Source organism: Hippocampus guttulatus, chromosome 7 (assembly GCF_054856545.1).
Source record: "Hippocampus guttulatus isolate MCC_2025c chromosome 7, RoL_Hgut_1.0, whole genome shotgun sequence".
NCBI lineage: Eukaryota > Metazoa > Chordata > Actinopteri > Syngnathiformes > Syngnathidae > Hippocampus > Hippocampus guttulatus.
Window position 1 is genome coordinate 23,771,987 of NC_141267.1, and position 19,468 is coordinate 23,791,454.

At 62.2% G+C, this 19,468-nt stretch overlaps 1 protein-coding gene across 4 annotated transcripts in view; it reads right to left on the reverse strand.

Moving 5' to 3' along the window:
- frem1b (Fras1 related extracellular matrix 1b) overlaps nt 1–19,468 on the reverse strand; it is a 38,898-nt gene that overhangs the window by 8,223 nt on the left and 11,207 nt on the right. For 2 of the 4 annotated variants that reach the window (XM_086115375.1, XM_086115377.1), the window contains exons 2-22: nt 9,031–10,339; nt 8,527–8,809; nt 8,328–8,422; nt 7,975–8,231; nt 7,429–7,637; nt 6,909–7,232; nt 6,421–6,529; nt 6,198–6,329; nt 4,478–4,822; nt 4,251–4,393; nt 3,988–4,184; nt 3,622–3,712; nt 3,378–3,545; nt 3,099–3,307; nt 2,922–3,015; nt 2,508–2,760; nt 2,014–2,202; nt 1,718–1,906; nt 1,450–1,646; nt 1,187–1,388; nt 968–1,112 (exon numbers count right to left, since the gene is read on the reverse strand). In XM_086115375.1, coding sequence (XP_085971501.1) covers nt 968–1,112; nt 1,187–1,388; nt 1,450–1,646; nt 1,718–1,906; nt 2,014–2,202; nt 2,508–2,760; nt 2,922–3,015; nt 3,099–3,307; nt 3,378–3,545; nt 3,622–3,712; nt 3,988–4,184; nt 4,251–4,393; nt 4,478–4,822; nt 6,198–6,329; nt 6,421–6,529; nt 6,909–7,232; nt 7,429–7,637; nt 7,975–8,231; nt 8,328–8,422; nt 8,527–8,809; nt 9,031–9,089 — 3,890 coding nt within the window. In that variant the 5' untranslated portion in view covers nt 9,090–10,339. Of the gene's footprint in view, nt 1–967; nt 1,113–1,186; nt 1,389–1,449; nt 1,647–1,717; nt 1,907–2,013; nt 2,203–2,507; nt 2,761–2,921; nt 3,016–3,098; nt 3,308–3,377; nt 3,546–3,621; nt 3,713–3,987; nt 4,185–4,250; nt 4,394–4,477; nt 4,823–6,197; nt 6,330–6,420; nt 6,530–6,908; nt 7,233–7,428; nt 7,638–7,974; nt 8,232–8,327; nt 8,423–8,526; nt 8,810–9,030; nt 10,340–18,211; nt 18,364–19,468 lie in introns of all 4 variants that reach the window. The other 2 variants (XM_086115376.1, XM_086115378.1) reach the window with 2 other exon arrangements.

Below are 19,468 nucleotides of genomic sequence, written 5' to 3' on the forward strand. Positions count from 1 at the left end.
TTGTTTGCGTGACAGCGGGTTCCTCCCTCCCGGGGGGGGCGCGCGCACTGGTGTCGGGGGGCTACACGACAAAGCGTCTGCCTGCGTCTTCACTCGGAAGTAAAAGGCGGCGGCGGCGGCGAGGCCTTCGTCCTGCAGGAGGCGGCGGCGGGCATCTGCCAAGCGCTCGCGTTCCTTCGCGTTTCTTCCGCCTGCTCGCGCCTCCGCCGCCCTGCTCCGGGGGGGGTTCCGAGCGGGTGGGGGCGCGAGCCAGTGAAGGGTGCAAATTCCCAATCACTCATTCAAATGAAAACATTGTTGGAGCGCTCGCCCACTCAAGCAGAGCGATCCGCCACATGTCCCCCCCCCCCCCCCCCCACGCCGCTTCCCGCCAGCTCGCCGCTAACGACGTTCTTCCGCATGGCGGCGCAGGCACGTCTCACCCGGAGCCCAAAACAACTTGCAAACATTCCACATGCTCGCTCGCTTCCCTTGCGACGTGACCGCCCCCCCCCCCCCCAAAAAAAAACACGTGCGGCAGGCGAGCGGACGCAGACGAGGAAGCGACCGAGGAATCAGGGAAAGCCAACGAGAACATCGAGCAAGTTTGCATCAAAACAAAACCAGGATGTAAAAAAGACTCCGAGTCTCATTTATTGAACCCCCCCCCAAAAAGCGCAGCCGCAGGGTTGGACGCACGAGAAGCCGTTGGACGCACCCCCCCGGGGGGCCCCCCCGGCGGGAAAGAAAGTGAAGAGGTGGGAAGGTCACGTGACCCAAGTTGCTAAGCTGAGCCGTGACGCGAGCCCGAGGCCACTTGGACAGCAATTCCAGTCGGGAGCAGGCGGGGGCGCCGCCCCAAATAAAAACAAGTGGACGCCTCCCCTTCGTCCTTCTCCCCCCGCGAGCAGCAGGAAACCAAAGCCATGTCCGAAGAATCACCCCCTCGCGACCCGGCCCGGCGTTATTTGCGTGCGTGCGTGCGTACTTGAGCAGGCGGGGCGGGTGGTCGTCGACGGGCAGCACGCTGACGACGGCGGTGGCGCTGAGCGAGTGGACGCCGTCGCTCAGTCGCAGGGTCAGCCGGTCCTCCAGCGTCTCCGAGTCGTCGTGCGCGTACCACACGCGCAAGCCTGGACGCACGAGCCTCCGCACGCTAAGAGCCCGAAGAAGCGTGGCCGGAAGCGGGGGGGGGGGGGGGGCCTACCCTGGCGCAGCTGCCGCAGGGTGAAGGACGCCACGGCCGCCGGCGAAGCGCTCGTCCGGTCTCGGGGGAGGGAGGGGCCGGCCCTCAGGCCGCCGTGCGCCGGCGCCCCCGCCAGGCTGAAGGTCAGCTCGTCCGCGGGGGCGTCCAGGTCGAAGGCGTCCAGGAGGGACGGGGTCAACTCCCGCGCGCCCCCCTCCTTCACCTGAACACGGCGCCGCTTTCGGTCAGAAGGCGCGGGGGCGCTCGCCGACGGCCAGACGTACGGTAAAGTCGGCCAGGTGCAGCGACGGCTTCTCGTCGTTGGCGGGATTGATGACGACGCGGACGGGCGCCGAGGCCGAGCGGTGCGGGCCGTCGCTCACGCTGATCAGCAGTCGGTCCTCCGTGGGCTCCGCCCCTTCGTGCTCCGATTGGACGTAGTTGATGAAGCCCGACGTCACCTCGTCCAACTTGAACGACTCTGAAGCGCACGTCGACGACACGCTTCAAAACACGTCTCGCGCTCGCTCGCTCGCTCGCTCGCTCGCAGACCTATGGGCACGCCCGCGTTGCTCTTCTCGTATCCCGGCGTCGGTTGAACGTTTTCCAGGAAGCCGTGCAGAGGTTTGGCGTCCAGGTGAAAGGTCAGCTCGGCGGGGGGGCTGTCGGCGTCCCAGGCCCCCAGGATGCCCCCGCACAGACACGCCCACGAACCCTCGTCCACCGCCAACGCGGACCCTCCTGTTGTACGCACGCGCGCGCGACGTATTGCAACGGCCCCAAACGCACTCATGCCAACTTGCCGAGCATTTCAAGAAGGCTCCCGGAGACTCGCGCGGCAAACTCACCCAGGATGACGCTGGGAACTTTGTTGTTGACGGGAAGTAGCGTGACGTTGAGGTCATACACAGGAAGCGTCCCGTGCGGCGGGACGGGCGGGGCGTCACCGGGGCAACAGCCGCCCGCCCCGCCCGCGTCGCCGTCGGAGACGATGAGCGTGACGGTGTCGGAGGCGGCAGCGGGGCCGATCTCGCCGCCTGAAAACGGGATCGCGCCGTCAACGCCGGCGTCCGACTCGCCGTTTGGCGGCGGCTCGCCCGAGGCCATCCCATAATGAGCCGCTTCGTCACGTTCGCCAAAGTTATCGCGCGAGTGCGTTAGCTTACTGACTTGCGACTTAGGTGGGTTAGCTTAGCAACATTAGCATCCCCCGTCAAACGGAGGATGCCGACCTATCTCAAGTCTGCTAGCTTAGCTACGTGAGCCCAAGCGGTCCAAGTGTGTTAGCCTAGCGTCGCGAGGTTCACGCGAGCATCAAAGCGACGACGCGGCGACACCTCACCCGTGTGCACGTAGAACACGTGACCTCGCAGGAGGTCCTCCTGCGAGAACTTGTCCACGGCAAGTCCCGCCCTGCGCAGCTCGCCCCCGGCGGGCCGCCGCGCCAGCGTGTAGCTCAGCTCGGCGTCCTCGCTGTCGCGGTCGGTGGCCAGCAGGTAGTCGGCCGTCAGCTGGACGCGCCCGCCCTCCGGGCAACGCAGCCCGCCGCGCAGGCCCGCGCCCAGCTGCGGGGGCTCGTCATTCACCGGCAACACCTGAGGGGGGATTTCCAAATTTGCAGGGAATCTTTTCCTCCGACGGGCCGCGTGGTGTTGAAATGCTCTTTTTGCTTTCTTTGTTGTTGTTGTTTTTACACTCCGGTTGGAAAAACACCATAAAAAGTCATATTTGGGAGGCGACCCCCCCGTCAACGTACGTGAATCTGCAGGTCCAGCAGGACGGCGTTGACGCCGTCCGTCACACGCAGGCCCACGTCGTCCTCGGTGCTCTCCGAGTCGTCGTGGACGTACCTGGAAAACAGCCGGCGCCGGTAAAAGAGGGGCGGGAACCACTCTCCTTGGCGAATGGGTCTGAGGTGGGGGGAGTGGGTCACCTGACAGCGAGTCCTCTTAGATCGGCGAGCGTGAAAGCATCTCCGGGTCGCAGGCTCCGCCCTCGCAGCTCCAGACGCCCGCGGCGCGCCGGGCGCTCCAGTGCCACTTTGAGGTCCGGCTGGCGGGTGTCGCGGTCGCGCACCAGCACGTGCTCGTCCGTCACGAACGCCGCGCCGCCTTCCTCCACGCGCAAGAGATTGCTGAAAGCCTGAGCGCAGACGCGGCGGTCAGCGGCAGAAGCTCAACAGAAGCGGTCGCGGGGACGACAACGACGCGACCTCGGGCGGCTGGTCGTCGACGGGCGTGACGGTGATGTTGAAGTCCAGATCGGTCACGGCGCCGCCGCGACGGTCGCTGACGGAGAAGACGAAGCGGACGGCGAGCGGGTCGGGTCCGATGTCCTCCAGAGGCGGCATGTACGCCACCTTCAAGTGGTCCACCGCGTGCTGGCGCGCGACGCGACGCAACGCGCGCTCGGTCAGCGTTCTCCCGCCACCCGTCGTCACGTTCTTGCCTACCCACCTGCGTGAAGGACTTGAGCGCCGGCGCCGTCGGGTCCCGCCTCAGGGCGGCCGCGCCGTCCACCAAGAAAAGACGACCGGCGTCCATCAAACTGCGCGCACGGAAAGGAAGTGACGAAAGGAAGGCTAACGCTAACGCTAGGCTAAGGCTAACGTTAGCGTGAGTGCGCTCGCATCTGCCGCGTTTGGATTTCAACGTCGGCGGTCGGATTTGACCGGCTGATGTTGAAGTTCCGAGCGTGAATTTGAAGGGGCGGCCTACGCCGAGGGTCGTGTTAGCACAATAGGCGAGGTGCGCGCGCTCGAGATGTTAGCTTCGACGCAGACATTTCGCTCGCGTGCGTTTGTGTGCATTCGCGCGGCTCACCCGGGACGTCGGGGGCTGTGGCAGGGCCGGGTGATGGCGTAGGTGAGGTCGGCCCGCGGGCGTTCGCTGTGGGTGAAGTGCAGGTGCGCGCGGGTGATGAAGGCCACTTGGGTCTCCTTCAGCGCGAGCCGGCGCACGCTCCCGTCCGATTCCACCGGAAGGCCGTCCTCCACCGGGAACACCGCCACCGACACCGTCTGCGCCCGCACGCCGCGCTCAGTCACACGCGAGTCGCCCGAGAGCCGCTCGCCGCCCGGACTTACGTAAGCCTGCGACAGGTTGGGAGGGGCGTGGGCGTCGGCCAGCGTCACCTCGAAGGAGTCCTCGAAGATTTCCTCTCCCGAGTGTTGGTAGAAGATCAGACCTCGAGTCAAGTCGCGCTGGAGGAAGGACGTGACCGGAAGGCCTGAAAACGACCAAAAGCGTACAAAGGTAGACACGCAACTAGACCCCCCCCCCCCCCGCCCCCACCCCCCACACCGCCACTCACCGGGGTCGCGGGGGTCGGCCCTGGAGACGAGGCGGCCGGCCCTCGGGGGGACGTCCACCCTGAAGAGGATGCGGGCGTCGGCGGAGTCCGGGTCGGAGGCCAGGAGGGCGGCGGGGCGGAGCCTGAGCGCGCCGCCCTCGGGCACCTCCAGCGCCACGTTGTTGACCAGGAAGGGCGGCGTGTCGTCGCGCGGCAGGATGTTGATGGGGAACTTGTGGCGCGAGCTGTGGCGCCCGTCGCTGATGCGGAACACCACGTGGTCGCGCGCGCTCTCGCCGCCCGAGTGCTCGTACGCCACGTGGCCCTCGCGCAGGTCGCGCACGCCAAAGGCAAAGGCCTTCGCGCCTGGGGGGGGCGACACATCGTCGTCATACGCTCGCGGCGACGTCCTCGCGCCGTTTCACAATCCCATTGCTGGAGTTTTTCATTGATTTTCTCTCGTTTCAAGCGCCGCGTTGGGTTGTTTTGCTGCTTTCTACGGTCTTTGTTTTCCGTGTTGGGTTTGGCGCCATGACTTCGATTTGCACACAGCGCCGGTTGTTTTCAAAAATACACTTGAGTAAGTTTGCCCGCTTGGCAACTTGGAGCACCCTAGCGCTTTCCTGCCAATCAACCCCCCCACCCCCCACACACACACAAAAAACCGCGACGCGTTGCTGGCCGGCCCCCCTGGCACGTCACGAAACGCTAACGCTAACACCGTCGCAAAACGTCGCGCCGCCCACGCTTTGGCACTTTGATTCAATTAGCGGGCGCGGAAGCGACGAGCCGCCGCGCGGGCGTCCGTCCCGGCGGCCGCCCGCGTGCCAGGACAGAAGGCCCGGGTCGCGCGACAGATTGAGAGACGAGCGGTCGCCATCCGCCAACTCATTAGCGGCGCCACCGAGGGGACGCGGGCGGCCGGTCCGCGCGAAGGACGCCGCGCTAATTAGGCCCGAAGGTGGCGTCGGGGGGGGGGGGGGGGGGCGCGGGTGCCCTACGCGGGACAGGCACGCCGCCATTTGGCTGAAGGCGTCCGCGCGCGCCAACTGGGACGGCGGCGCCTTCCTTTCCCGGACGGCCTCTTTTTAGTTGTCGGTGAAACAAACGCGCCCGCAACGTTTCTTTGGAAACATTGAGAACAACTTGATTCGCAATCAACCGAATGTTCCCTCATTATTTCGCGTGACTCAAGTCAAGTTTCTCACTAAATGATGATGCCGTGATGATGTCATCATTGGGAAGCAATTTTTCTCTTTGAACTTTGTGGACGTTTCGTACCGTACGCTCACACCCCCACACACCCCCACATCCAAGCGTGTGTGGGCGAAGGAAGTGTTGTTAATTGGTCCCAAAGGTGTGATTGGGCCCAATTGGCCAAAGGCGTTGCAGGCCCTCGCCCTGGGGCACGCCACCCTTCCTCACGGCAAGCAATTTGAGGAGGACGAGCGGCTGACAACGCGCCACGTCACTCATCAACGTGGAAGAAGACAAAGAAGATGATGACGACGACGATGCCCGCCAGCTACTGGCACGGCGCTAGCCGCGCGTGTCAAATGACATACGTCCAGCAATCTGCTAGGCCACCCCTCCCCCCCATTTTCTGCCCGGCTAAGGCACACACACATTCGCTCATCAATGCGTAAATACGCACATGCGCAAATGCAAAGAATCCCGCACGGACGCAGCCGCGCGCCCGGCGGCCATTTTGCGTCCGTCCGGTCACGTTGGGAGCGCTCACCTTTGACGGTGAGGCGCCCGTGCGCGGGCCCGTCCACGGCCACCAGGACGACGTCGTCGATGTTGTCGCGGTCCACGATTTGCAGCTCCGCCCACGTGATGGCTCGCGACTGACCCTCCAGCAGGTCCAGACCTGAGCGGACGCCGGAGCCGCCCGCGTCAAGAACGGCCTGGTAAAGGGCTATTTTTTTTTTTCTTTTCTTCTTCATTGGTAGCCAGCGTACCCGTGTTCCAGGACACCCGGGGCGCGTCGGTCTCCGCCGCCCTGATGGACACGTCAACCACGATGGGCGGACTGGTCGCGTAGGAAGCGTCGACGGCCCGAAACTCCATCTGGCACACACCGGAAAAAAAAACCCCCGTCAGCATTCATTTCCTGTGAAGTATTCATGTTGTCGTTTGGCATTTTAGCCGCTCTGGTTCGCCGCGGCGAGCGCGTTAGCCATCTTCCATTCAAGCAAAAGTGAACTCGGATGCGTTTGTCGTATGACAACGGGAGGCGGCGCCACGTGCCGCCGTCCTTTTCCTTTTCCCGGCTTTGCTCCGACGAGCTCGGCCTCGGGGTACGCGCGCGGTGCCGCGTCGGGTCTCCGACCACGCCTCTGACATCTCGACACAATGAAAGAAACGGCCATTTTGTTGTTGGCCGGCACGAACGCGAGAGCTCGCTCGGCTGCAGTCCAAAGTCGGCGTTCTAGAGGACGACGAGTACCTGAAAGTTGTCCCGCGCGGGGCGGCTGGCGTTGGGCGGCTGGTACGCCACCTTCAGGTGGTGCAGGTCGGACCAGCTGAAGGAGCCCACGGGCTTGGTGCGCTCGTCCAGGTGGGTGACGTAGCCCCGGGGGGGCGGGACGGTCACGTTGAACAGCAAGCCGTCCCGGGGGCCCTCGGGGTCTTCGGCGTCCAGCGTGGCGGTGGTGATGGGGGTCAGGACGAACCGGTCCACCTCCAGTACGAAGGACGCCATGAAGGCGGCCCGCGGCGGTTGGTTGGGCGTCGCCCCGACGATCCGGACCGGCAGCCACAGAGACTCCGTCTTGAAGGGATTGCCGGAGACCCGTTAGCGCGTGCGCACGACCGTGCCGATTGAGAACGCCGGGCGGAAGCTCCCCCCAAAAAACGTCAAGGCTTTCTCCGGCTTCATTAGCATCGAGCTTGTGCCGAGGCGCCGCAAGCGAGTGACCCGTGTGTGAAAAACACCGTCAGCGGTATGTTGGGCCCTGTGACCTAACCTCCAGCGGAGCCCCGCTCTCCCGGTCCCTCAGCTCCACGGTGATGGCGATGTGGTCCAGGTCGGGCGAGGGTGGGCTGAGGTGTTGGTACTTGAGGCCAGAACTCAGGAAGTCCTGACAGCTGGTCTTCAGGTAAGCCACTTCCTCGGCGCCGTCCGCGCAGGATCGGTTGCCGGGGCAGTGCGCCGCCGCCGCCGCCGCCTCGCCGCCTGGATGCCGGACGACCGGCGAGACACAAAGCAGATTGCTTGGCACGTTTGCACGCGCGTCGTCGTGGAACACTTCTATCGGATTGTCGGGCTTGAGCCGGACAAAATACATCTTTGCGCTCAAAGGTCAATCGGTGTTTTTCAAGTTCCGAGTATCTGGGCAGCGGGGAAGCGATCTGGAATGGGAGGGGCGGAACGAATCGGAGGGGCGGAACGAATCGGAGGGGCGGAGCCACCGCAGCCCCGACTTTCCGACTGGAGGACAAGAAAAACGACACGGCGTCCGCCGCGACCAAGAGGAGTCGGGTCGGAAAGCGAGGCGGGCGCGGGTCGGCACCTTTCCCGCGGAGGCCGTCGTGTTCCCGCACCAGCCGACCGGCGGTCAGGGCTCCCGCGGCGGCCGCCAATCGCACGGTGCAGGCCGCGCCGTCCCGGCCTCCGATGTTGACGACCGAGCGGTCGATGGCGTTGGACAGCGCGTAGAAGTCCGGGACCACCAGGGGAGTCGGCCCCAAGTCCGCCAGGCGGGGCGAGCGGTCCACCACGCGGACCCGCAGGACCACCGACTCCACGCGCGTCTCCGCCGGCCCCAACCTGCAACACACCTCGCCTCACTTTGTTTCTTTCGCTCCTCTCTCGTCAGCCGCCGGCTAATGACGAGGGCGGGACCGAGACTGACGCGGTACCGACCTGTAGACCCGCAGTAGCACTTGGTCGCTGTCCAGCAGAGGGCTTCCGTTGTGCCGGTAGGCCACTTCCTCTGGCGGGAAATCGCAGTCAAACACCTGACGAGGAGGAGAAGACGTGGCGCGGCGCGGCGAGGCAAACGCCGAGAAAACCATCAGATCAAGACAAGCGCAAGGACGGCGAGGCGAGGGCGCGTCCCGACCTGCGGCGTGAGCCGGCCCACTCGCTGCGTGACGGGCTGGTTGAGGACCACCTCCACCTTGCAGAGGTCGCCGGCCCGCGTCCGGATCCGCAGCCGCTCCTTGGCCAGGAAGGCCGAGCGCCCCCTGGCCACCTCCACGCCGGCGTTCACCTCCACGCCGGCGCCGCCGGCCGCCGCTCCGACCAGCAGCAGCAGCAGCGCCAGGAGCCCGCCCACGCCGGCCATCTCGGAACCGCGGCGGGCGGGGGGCAAGTTCCGCTCGCTGGCTCGCTCGGGCGGCTTCCTGCCAGACAATGGGAGGAGTCAACTCGTGGCTTCAAAAGCAACATTTTGGGTTTTTGGGGGCTTTCTGGCTCATTTGGGGCTGGCGCGAACAGCCCGGGCAAGCTCCGACGGCATGGCTTGCGAACCGTCGGCCCGCAAATGAAATGAGCTTCAATTTTAAACTTCCAATTCCATCCGGAAGAGCCGAGGTCATCTTGGGATTCGGTGACAACAAAATACCTGACAAGCGCCGAAAGCTCCTTGGGCCTCGTCTTGAGTCTCGCGCTCGGTCTCGTCATGACTTCATGAAAGACGAGACTTTGGAGGAGACGAATTGACAACAAATGCAGATCTTCTTTTGTCCCTCCTCGTGCGTTGTCCTCGTTTTTCCCCTCGCAGACCTCCGTCACTCGGATTTTGTCACGTGGCTCGACCGTTCGGCTTTTGACGCCGGCGCACTTTTGGCGGCTTCTCTCGGCAGTCCCCCCCCCGCGCAAAGCCTCGTCACTCGGCCCGTCCGTCACTTGGCATCGCTTCGTTTGTCATTTGGCGCGAGTCGCTTTGTCCTTTCACGTCGTTCATTTTGGTCGGCTCCCGCTCCGGCTTTTGCGTCACCTCGCCCGGCTTCAGTTGTCACCTCGCGGGAGTCACTTCGAGCGCTTTGCTTTGTCCTTTCGCGTGTCATGTCCCGAGAATACGCAGATGTTCTTTTTGGGGAGGGGGGTGGGGGGCGGGACTTGTTTTTGGAAGCGTTTGCGAAGTCAGCCTTTGCGCGGCCAGCATGTGCAAAAGCACTTTGCGAGTGGGCGGCGGGCCCGGACGGGGGGGCGGCGCGCGGGAAGTCCCGACGGGACGGCGACGGGCCACGACGTGGGGGGGGCTGCTCGCTTACCCGCTGGCACGGCAAGGCCCTCCCGTGCCCACCCTCGCTGCCGTGGGGCGCTCCTCCTGAGCGGAAAATTCAGCAACGCCGACCTGCAGCTTGGCCGGTCACGCGGCAGACAGGAAGAAAGAGTTCAACACTTTTACAAGCTCGGGAGAAGCCCCCAACCCCCATTGACACGCACACGCACACTCCCGGCTCTGCTGGACCCCCACCCCGCCTGTTTCCACATTCCCGTTTTGTCCATTTGATCGTCCTACGTTGGGAAACGCGCCGGCTCACCCGCTTTCTTGGATCCACACGCGCGCGTCGAACCTCGATCAACAGAACGCGCGCACGTTCTTTATCACCACGGCAGGTTTTGATGCGCATACGTACATGCGTGGAGAGTACTCACAAGCCCCGCCCCCTCAGGCCTCGACCCCCGCTCCCCACCACCGCAAGTTCCAGGAATGCGGTCCGGCGTTTCGGTCGGTCTCCCCGCGGACGGGCTGCGCCGCAACGCCACCTTTGACCGCTAGAGGTCGCCACCTTTGTTACGTCGGAGAGGTTGGACTGTAAACGACAAAGAGAAGAACAAGAGCGGAAGGGGAGGATGCCGGCGCCGTCTCCTTCTGTCGGAAGAGGCTCGCGCGTCGACCCGCGTCTTTGTTTCGGCCAAGATGACTGAAAAAGAAGAACAAAAGCAAAACGCCATTGGAGACGATCAATGTCATTTGGAAAAAGGGTTTTGTTTTTTGTTTTTTTCCCCATTCAAGATGTTTGCCTGCTCCACTGCTCTTGTTCTCTCTCGGTCAATGAATTAAATATGTTGAAATATCCCACCCCCAAAACAAACTGCCACCAAAGCAATCAAAACACGCCCAGGCAGTATGTTTTTGTCATGTTGCAACCGGTGCGTGTGCGTGTGCGTGTGCGTGTGCGTGTTTTTTTGCTGTCATCCTGCACAGATTTCAGAACTTTGTTTGAAATAATATCCGCTGTCATCTAATGGTGTGGCGTGCGTGCGTGCATGATGGCGCCGTGATCTCTTGTGACTGTTGGCCTTCACGTGGTGACCGCGCCACTTGGCGCCGCGCCCGCCTTGGCGCCGCGCCCGCTCGCATCTTCCGTCGGCCCGCAATTCATTCCGCGGCGTCGCTGACCCGCGACGGACGCCACGCGAGAGAAGCAACTCGGGCGGAGCCGCACGACGTGGGGAGCGGCATCCCCGGTGAACAGCCGAGCGACCCTCGATGACCCCCACCCGGAGCGGCGTTTTGTCCGCTGGGCCTCCTCCGCCTGGGTTCGCCGGTTTCACATGGGGGCTTCGGAGCGGGCTTGGAAGGCTTGCAAATGAACGCTTCAAGTCGGGGTTGCGTTTTCAAGATAGAGCGCTCCGATCGACAAGCGTGTGTCACGGCGATGACGTCGCCGGTGCTGACCTTGCTTGTCACTTGCAATCAGCTGCCTGACACCAAAGACACGCGCGGATGGCGCACCGGCGCCGTCCGCTATCATGCCGGGGGATCACCTCCTCGTGGAGCTCGTCCTCAAATTATGCTAACGAGGCATCGAATTGATGCAAAACAAGCCCGACCGCTCGCTCGTGTCTGTCCAGTCGTGAAAGGCCGAGACTCCCTGCGAGAAATACCGGGAGGGCGGGCTAGGTAACGAGGCCCGGCCGCGCGAGTCTCCCGCAGCGTTGCGCATTAGCATCTTTCCACGTCATTACTTCTTTTTCCACTTGAAAGGAGGAGGCGGCTGGCGATGCCCCCGCCGCCCGCGGGACAACGCGCGCTCCTCAAATCGCTCAGCCACGAATGGCACGAGCGACTCGCGCGCAGCGCCGGCCCCTCGTACGCGCACGCGGTCGTGTCGACGCGACACGACCGCACGCAAAACGACTCCACGGCCATCCCGACCGCACATGGCCGCGTACGACGAGTGCGCGCGGCGCGGCCGCGTTCGCGCGCTGGTGCTGGAGCCCAAAAGGCAGGCGGCGGCGACCGGCGGGCCGCTTGACAAATTGTATTCATGAAACACAGAGAGAACTCAATCAAAAAGCAAGTCATAAGAACAAAAAGAATGCAAAGTGTCAAACAAAAAGCAGGACTGAAGCTAAAACCTAACAAAGACCCGAGAACGAGCGGTGGGGGCGGGACTCCTTTTAGACCACTAATGAGGTCATGAGCAACAGGTGTGCCGCTGCAGGCGGAGCCCTACGGTGCCACCTGTTGGTCACAAACAAAACCGCCACATGCGGAACACGACCCCGAACAACGCGACGACCCGCGAGGCGGCCCCACGCACCATATGACCCGGCGCGCGCGGCACGACGACCCACGACGCGGCGCGCCGACGCGCGCAAAATGACAACGCGACATCTTGACGACGAAAACGAGGGCGCGACGCGACGTGCGGCTCGATGGCCCGACCTCACGCGACCCGACGACGCGCAACCCGAGTACCCGACGCGACTGCAGAGAAAACCAGGGCGTGACCGCACGCCACCGGAAAAGGCCGCAAGAAGCGAGCGATCGCGTTGACGCCGCCGGCCGCTTCCTGTCCGACGGCCTCGGGACGATTTGCTGACGGGCTCGACTCGCAAAGTGGAAACACACCCACGCGCACGCAAGACATCGGTTGACCTCACGACATGTCCGTCCTTGTGCGCATGTGTATGTGCGTCTTGGGTAGACGTCGGGTTTATGGGATTGCGTGTGAGCGCGTGTATCCCCACGTGTGCGTGTGTCTGTGAGAGACTGTTGGGGGGGCGGGGCTTTGTGGCGTTGCTCCAGTGCTCTGGCCGCCGCCCAGTTGCTTCTTCATCAGAGTGAGCGGTCAAATGCACACTTTCACAGCCAGACGACATCAGTGTGTGTGCGTGTGTGTGTGTTGAGGATTACCCCCCCCCCCCCACAACTACCCCCCCCCCCCTCCCATCATCATAGCGTCACCTCCTGGCTGCCCGCGTGGAGGTGAGGTTACGATGAGGTGCCAGGAGGAGGCAGCTGCCAAGCGCCTTCACTGACCCCCACCCCACCCCCCCACCTCCCACCCCCGCGTGCGGGGTGTGAAAAGAGCAAACGGCGGCGGGCCAACGTTCGGCTCAAGCGAGGCCGCGTCGGCCAACTGTTGCGCTTCGTTGCGGGGGCACGACGCCACGTTTTGGGGGACGAAAGCGGAAGACGGGCCTTTGGCGCCGCTCGTCTCTCCCACACACGCGCGCGAGGGGGCGCGCGTCCCCAAAGGAGCAAATAAGTTGAAAGACGTCACGCGCTTTTGGATGCGAGGTGCGACGAGGGGACCCGCGAGCCCAGAAGCGGGAGAACAAAACCGAAACGGTCGCGGAGCTCCGGCGGAAGAAGGAAATGGAAAAGACGAGATCAACACACCGCAATGACATACAAAACGGCGACCCCCCCCCCCCACCACCACCACCACCACCCATCAGGATCAGACCGTGTTTGTCGGCGCGGCAGTCCTTTGAAGAAGAAAAGAACTTTTTTTTGCCGTGCCGAGCGCCATCTGGCGTCTCCACCCGACCGGCCCTTGATTAGCGGCGACCGGTCCGCGGAGCGCCTTCCCCCGTCCGTCCCCTCCGGCCCCAAAGTCCGCTCGTTGGAGCGACTTTTGCGGCCTCGTAATCGATAGCGACGCCGGCTTCCTGCCGAGTGGATGGCGAGCGTGCCGTCATGCTAATGACGCTAATGTGCACGCGAGGCGCCGGCGGCGGCGCCGTCACGTGACGGCGACTGGTTGCGGTGCGATGTCAGAACGCGCGCACGTGCGCACACACGCACACGGTCGACATCACAAACGCGGTACGGATGTTTTCAGGTCACATGCTAATCACCGCGCGCTTTATTGTGGCGGGGCGCAATGAGCCATCATTAAAGGTCAACGGGCAGCACGCACAAAAAGAAGAAGAAGAAGAAGAAGCTGACAAAATGGGTCCCAGCATCGGGCGCGACCGGTTGGCGGCACTTCCCGTACGGCCGGCTTGGCGCCGGCGGCCGGGCGCCCTTTTGTCCGCTGCCAATCACCGCCGTCATAAAAAGCGGACGAAACCTGGAGAATGTCCATAAGATCGGCAACGGGAAGTCGAAAGATTTGAACGATTGCGTGAAAATGTCCAGAAAAGTGATTCTTCACTCACAGTGGCCCTAAAAAGTGTCTCATTGAAACGATTTCCCAACATTTGCCAGGACGGCATCAAAAAAAAAAAACCTTCCTGGCGTCCATCGCGCTCATGTCAGAGACGACACCGTGTCAAGCGGCAATCGTGTTCATCGTCCCAAACTGTCCTTGAAAAGAGTTTGGAGTGCCCCCCCCCCCCACCCACCCCTTCAGAAGCATCCGGCACCTCGAAGCTTTTTGAAATGAGCGCCGACACCAATCGATTCACCGCGAAGCGAAGCGAGCCGCTTTTAGCAAGCTAGCTAGCTTGCGCTTGATGAGCGACAACGAGCCAGCTCGGCCCTTGGAAGAGGCCATCTTTGTTGTTATGTGACCGGTGCTTGCTGCTTGTTATGCAAATGAGCTGGTAAATGTCAAATTAGCATAGATTAACTGCCTCGCAGACGCCTGCTTTACATACGCCAAGACGCCGCCCGTCACCGCGGGTGACCGCCGTTGCCGCCGCCAAGACTGATGGAGGGCGACGGGGCGTTGACGGACGGACGGACGGATTGGAGTGTGTGTGTGCGTGTGCGTCGCTGAGAGGAGGAAAGCCCCATTATGCTAATGCGCTCGTTCACTCAAAGGCACGCCGGGCCCTCGGTCACCCTGGGTCATTCTTCTCTCATTCAAAATGACCACTCGCACGTGCTCCTTCTCAAACACACACACACACACACACATTAAAGAAACATGAAGTGGAGCGGTGGGGGGGGGGTCAGGTGGGAGGGTGTCAGTCCAGATGTTAAGCCTGTTGTCAGTTGAATAGTTAACTCACTTCAAGACTTTTCATTTATTCATTTCGCATTTCTCAGATGCTGCGCGCACACTTGCGCTTCTCTTCTCACGCAAACACGTAGCAGGATTTACATTTTTTTTTTAATATTGTCTTGAAGTGGAATATTTTGATGGTTTAAAAAAAACAAAATCAGTGCGAGAAATTCAAACGGTAGCTGTGAAGCGGAAGCGCTGCGAGTTCGGATTTAAAACCCTTTTTCTTGCCGTTGTTTGAATTATTCGAGCGTGCGAACGTTAGCGAGCCCGCCGCGGCCGCTTGCGCGTAAAATATTCAAATGGGCGCTGGAGCCGAGCCACGTCGGCTGGTGCTTTGGCCCCCCCGGCTCCGCGTCGCTTCGTCGCCGCCGCCGCCCAGGGTGAAACATTCTCTAAAAATGTAAACGTGTAAAAATGCAAATGCGACATATTGCGGCGGTTACGGCCTGGCCGGGCTCGTGCCCGCGGGCCGCCCCCACGCGCGGAGATGGCCCAATTTGGACCTGGACCAATCTTGTGCAACGGTACCTCTTCATCCACCCCCTGCCCCCATTAAAAATGTGTTCTAGTAAAGTAAAAAAAATTATGGAGACAAGAATTTTTTTTGGGGGGGGGGGTCATCAAAATGTAACTTTATTCTCATCACTCAACTTGCTGTGAAAAAAAATGTGAATTTCCATCTGGTGGTCACCTGGTTGTTCTTATAGCGTCGTTGTTTTGGTGAAATTGGGCTTGTTAGCAACTCAAGAAATATGACCATTTGGGGCTCGGGGGCTCCACTCGGGGGCTCCACGGACTTTTTGCCCGAGGGTGCGGAAAGACGCCGAGCGTGCGACCGATCCCGTCCCCGCTGCCACCTGCTCATTGTTGCGAGCGCAATATGGCCCGCCCCCCGCCTGCCATCCTTAGCGTGGCGTACTAACCGCTGTGACACAGGAGGCCATGTGGGGGGATTAGCGTAAATGAATAGCGGTTAATATTAGCGGGTCACCGCTGGCTTCTAATTAGCATCATTAGCATCGCGAGCATGAAGGTGTGTTTGTGTTGCAAGTGGATCTGCGTGCGCGTACGCGTGGCTTCGTGCGCCTCTGACTCTGAGCGGTGTGTCTTGGCATCCTTTTGTACTTCATGCCTACGCGTGTCTCTGCCTTTATGCGGGTGTGCGGAGTGGCGTCCATATGCGCACGCGTGTACCGATGTGAGCGTGCTTTTGTAGCGCTGTGAGTTTGCGGCTTTGAGTTTGATTGTGACGAGATGATAAGCGTGTGCGTGCGGGGGGGGGGGGCAGGGGAAGGTCCCGAGCGTTGCCGCCATGAGGAACGAGACCCTCGGAGGACGGGTCGCCCGGCTTGTTTTTCTTCTTCCACTTTGCTGAACTTCGAGGAAAGGGAGAGCGACCAAAGGCTCCATCTGCACGCCGCCGCCTTCAAAGTCTCAGGGAGCAGATTGACGCGCGCGTCGGACATCTGCCGGGCCGGGGGGGGGGGGGGGCGGCGACATATGCGCGCACCCAAAGCCCCCCGCGGCAAAACTTCGCGGAGGACAAAAAAGGTCACGATGGCCGCTCGGATTTCGTGGCGAAACGGGGCGGGGCCGGAGCACGCGTGGGGGGCCGCGGCGGGCCAGGGCCGCGATTCAAAGAAGCTCCATCGAACGCCGTCCCGTCCGCCCGTTTTCCCAAACGCTTCTCCTCCCCCGCTGGGGTCGCGGCGGCGCCGCCCGACTATTTGGCCGTGCGACGTTGGCCTTTGGGGCGAAGGTGGCGAGGAAGGAAAACAAAACCTTCACTGGCAATGAATGGCAGAAAGTGAGGATACAGCTTTGGGGGGGGCTTTCCAGACTTCATTCATTTTATTGGGGGGGGGGGGTACTCTTCCCGAGCCGACCGTCTCGGTTGGCGCTTGAGCCTTCGTCGGCGCCGTCGCCACAAAGACGCAGCGCGCGTTTCTTCTTCTGGTGCTTTGGGCTCCGCCAAAGATGCGAAAAGCTTTTGCTTCCGTGCGTGGGCGGGCGGCCTAACGCGAGCACGCGTGCGGACGTGATTCCCAGCGGCAGGAATTTGGGCCGCTGTGGGCCGATCACATTAATTATGCAAATGAGCGGTTAAAGCGGGGGGGGGGGGGGGGGGGGGGGTCGTATTGTTTCACTCGGTAAGCGAGCGGGGGAGGCCGGCGGCTCAAGCGTTCCTCGCGGGTCAAACGCTGAGCCGCTCCGTTGTGCTTCGTTGTGCTTCTCGGCTCTCCGTGAAGCGGGGGGGGGGGGGGGGGGGCAAAGACCAATCAAAGGGGGAAGCCCCCAAAAATCTGTTGTTTCCTCCGTCACAAGTCACAAGCAAAGAAAAAGCCACGGCGACGAGGATCCGATGGGCGCGGCGGCCTTTGGAAGCGGAAAGAGAGCCAACCGCACCGCCGGCAACGGGTGCCACCTCCAAAGGCGGCGGGACCGTCCGTGACGCTCAGCGGGAAGGCAAAAGCATTTGGGGGGGGGGGGGTGGACCCAAACCCGCAGTCGCCGACATCTTTTCTGCTTTTGAGAGTCCCCGAAAAAAGAAAGGCCGGCCCGCGGACCGTTTCTTTCCGGCGAGTGAGGCGAACCCTGGGGCAAGTCCCCCCCCCCCCCCCCCCTTTTGGCTTTGGCACGCCGCAGCCGTCAGAAGACGTGACGAGCGGGACGGAGACGAGCCGCTTGGATCCGGACCAGCCGCTTGGCCGCCGCTCAGCGCCGCTCGGCCTGATGGTCCGCGACGGGCCAAGATGGACGCGGGCCACGCTCCCTCGGCCGCTTGGCCGCCGTCGCCGCCGTCCCCGGGGGGCCTCGTGGGCGGCGCCCCCCCTCCGGTCGGATGAGCGGCGGCCGCTAACGCGTGGCGACACGCGCGCGAGGGTCCGCCGGCGCGCGCGCGCACTCGCCCGTCAATCAAACACCTGACGCGCCGGCGCACGCGCGCGCCTCCACTTTGTGACGGCGCCGCTCGGCCTCCGGCTCACTGGACCTCATTCCACTTTGAGCGGCTGCGCTCGCGCTTCGATTTTCTCCATCGGTGGATTTTTTTTTCCTTCTTCCCGCTCGATGAGGGAAATGAAGTGAAACGAGACGACCTCCTCTGAACGTGGAGTGAGCAGAAATCAGGCCCCCGCTTTTTGACGCTTTCGCGTCTGGATTTGGTCCATCATCTCAACGCGTTGCGCTTCAATACTTGCCAAGTGTCGTCTTTTCAAAGCTTTCGAAAAGAAAACGTCATTGAATGGCGGAAGGCCAAAGCAAGTCCGAGGAAATGCTTCCGACAGTGAGTCGGCGCTGTTTTTTGTTGTTTCTAGTTTTTTTTTTTTGGGGGGGGGGGGGTCATGTGCGCATCTAGCCTGATGACAACAACTGTGCGGAATCCCCCCCACCCCCAAAGAAAAGAATCATCAGAGATGACAAACTCCCCCCCGGAGTGTTGGCTCACACGCAGCGGGCAGATGGCGCACCCGGTTCCAATGTGGAAAAGGTGCGTCGGCTTCCCTCGTTGGCTGCTTGTGTCCCCCCCCCCCCCCCCCCCCCCCCGTGTGACCCGGCTGGGGTGACATTGACCACGTCAACAACACGTCCCAATTGATCAACCTTTCAACTCCTCGGCCCGTTCCTCATCCTCGTCTTCCTCAGCGTCTTTGCCCTCTTCGCACATTCCGAGGTGTGTGCGCGCGTGTTGTCATGCGTGTCAATGAATTCTCCCGAGAGGAAGGTTCTTCTTGACGTTGCCTTCGTTGCCTCCGCTACGGCCAAAAAGAAGGAAAGAGGAGTTGGCAAGTTTTCCAAGTGCACTACGACCCCCTGCCCCCCGTCACTCCACACACACACACACACACACACAGGCTCGCACCCGCTTGAGCCGAGGGCGCGCCCACAAACGGCGACCAATCAAAGAAGCGGACGAGGAGCACGTGTGAGCGGGAACCAGTTTGGGATGTCGGCACGCACCCAGGATTTCCAAAGCAAAACGTCTGCGTGTGTGTGCAGTGTATGTCCTGGGGGGGGGGGGGGGGGGCGCTGATTAAATATGGCTGACACGGCCAGTGTGTGGTCATGTGGACCAGAAGGCGGGACAGGGCGCCGGGTGGCGGTCGGGCACCGTGGCGCCCTCTGGCGAGTCCCCCCCCCCTCCCCCCCAATACAGCCAAAGACAAAACAGATGTCCACCATAGTGTACGTGTGTGTGTGCGTGTGCGCGCTACAAAAGGTCATTTAGAGGAATGTGTCAAGGTTACTCCACATTTCATTGGAAGACAAAAAAGGGATCAGGTCCAAACGGAATTGTGTTGGAGAACAAATCGACGCAGCGAAACGCCTCGGTCGGAATTGGTCGAAGAGAGACCAAGCTATTGCGAGCGGCTCGCCCGCTCTCTCCAAACGTTCGACCAAACAAATTCCTCGGCGGAGCTCATCAAAGATGAGCATCTGTGAGGAAAGTCGAGGTTTTTGTGGGCTCCCATTTCTGAAGGTTCTTATCTGAACAACCCGGCGCATTCCTGCCTGCTCAGCACAATGGGACCTCTGTGCCTGCGCCTGCGCGCGCCCGCGGGGGCGTGACGGAGGTCCAGGTATCGTGCCCGCGTCAGGCGGCGCTTTGCAGACTCCGTGTCGGTCGTCGTGCGAATGCCGACGCGGACGGCGGCGGACTCGGCGTCCGTCCGGCCTTTCGAACCGAAAGCCCGCCAGATCCTTGACGCCTCGGCCTACGTGCCGCGCGCCTTTCCGACGGCCGCGCCGTTCTCCCGGACGGATTGGCGCGGGCGCCGCAGAGACGCCAAATGGCATGAAAACGCAGCGAAGGAGTCAAGCCTCTTCACTGGAGGCGAGCTCAGACAGCGGCGGGGCAAG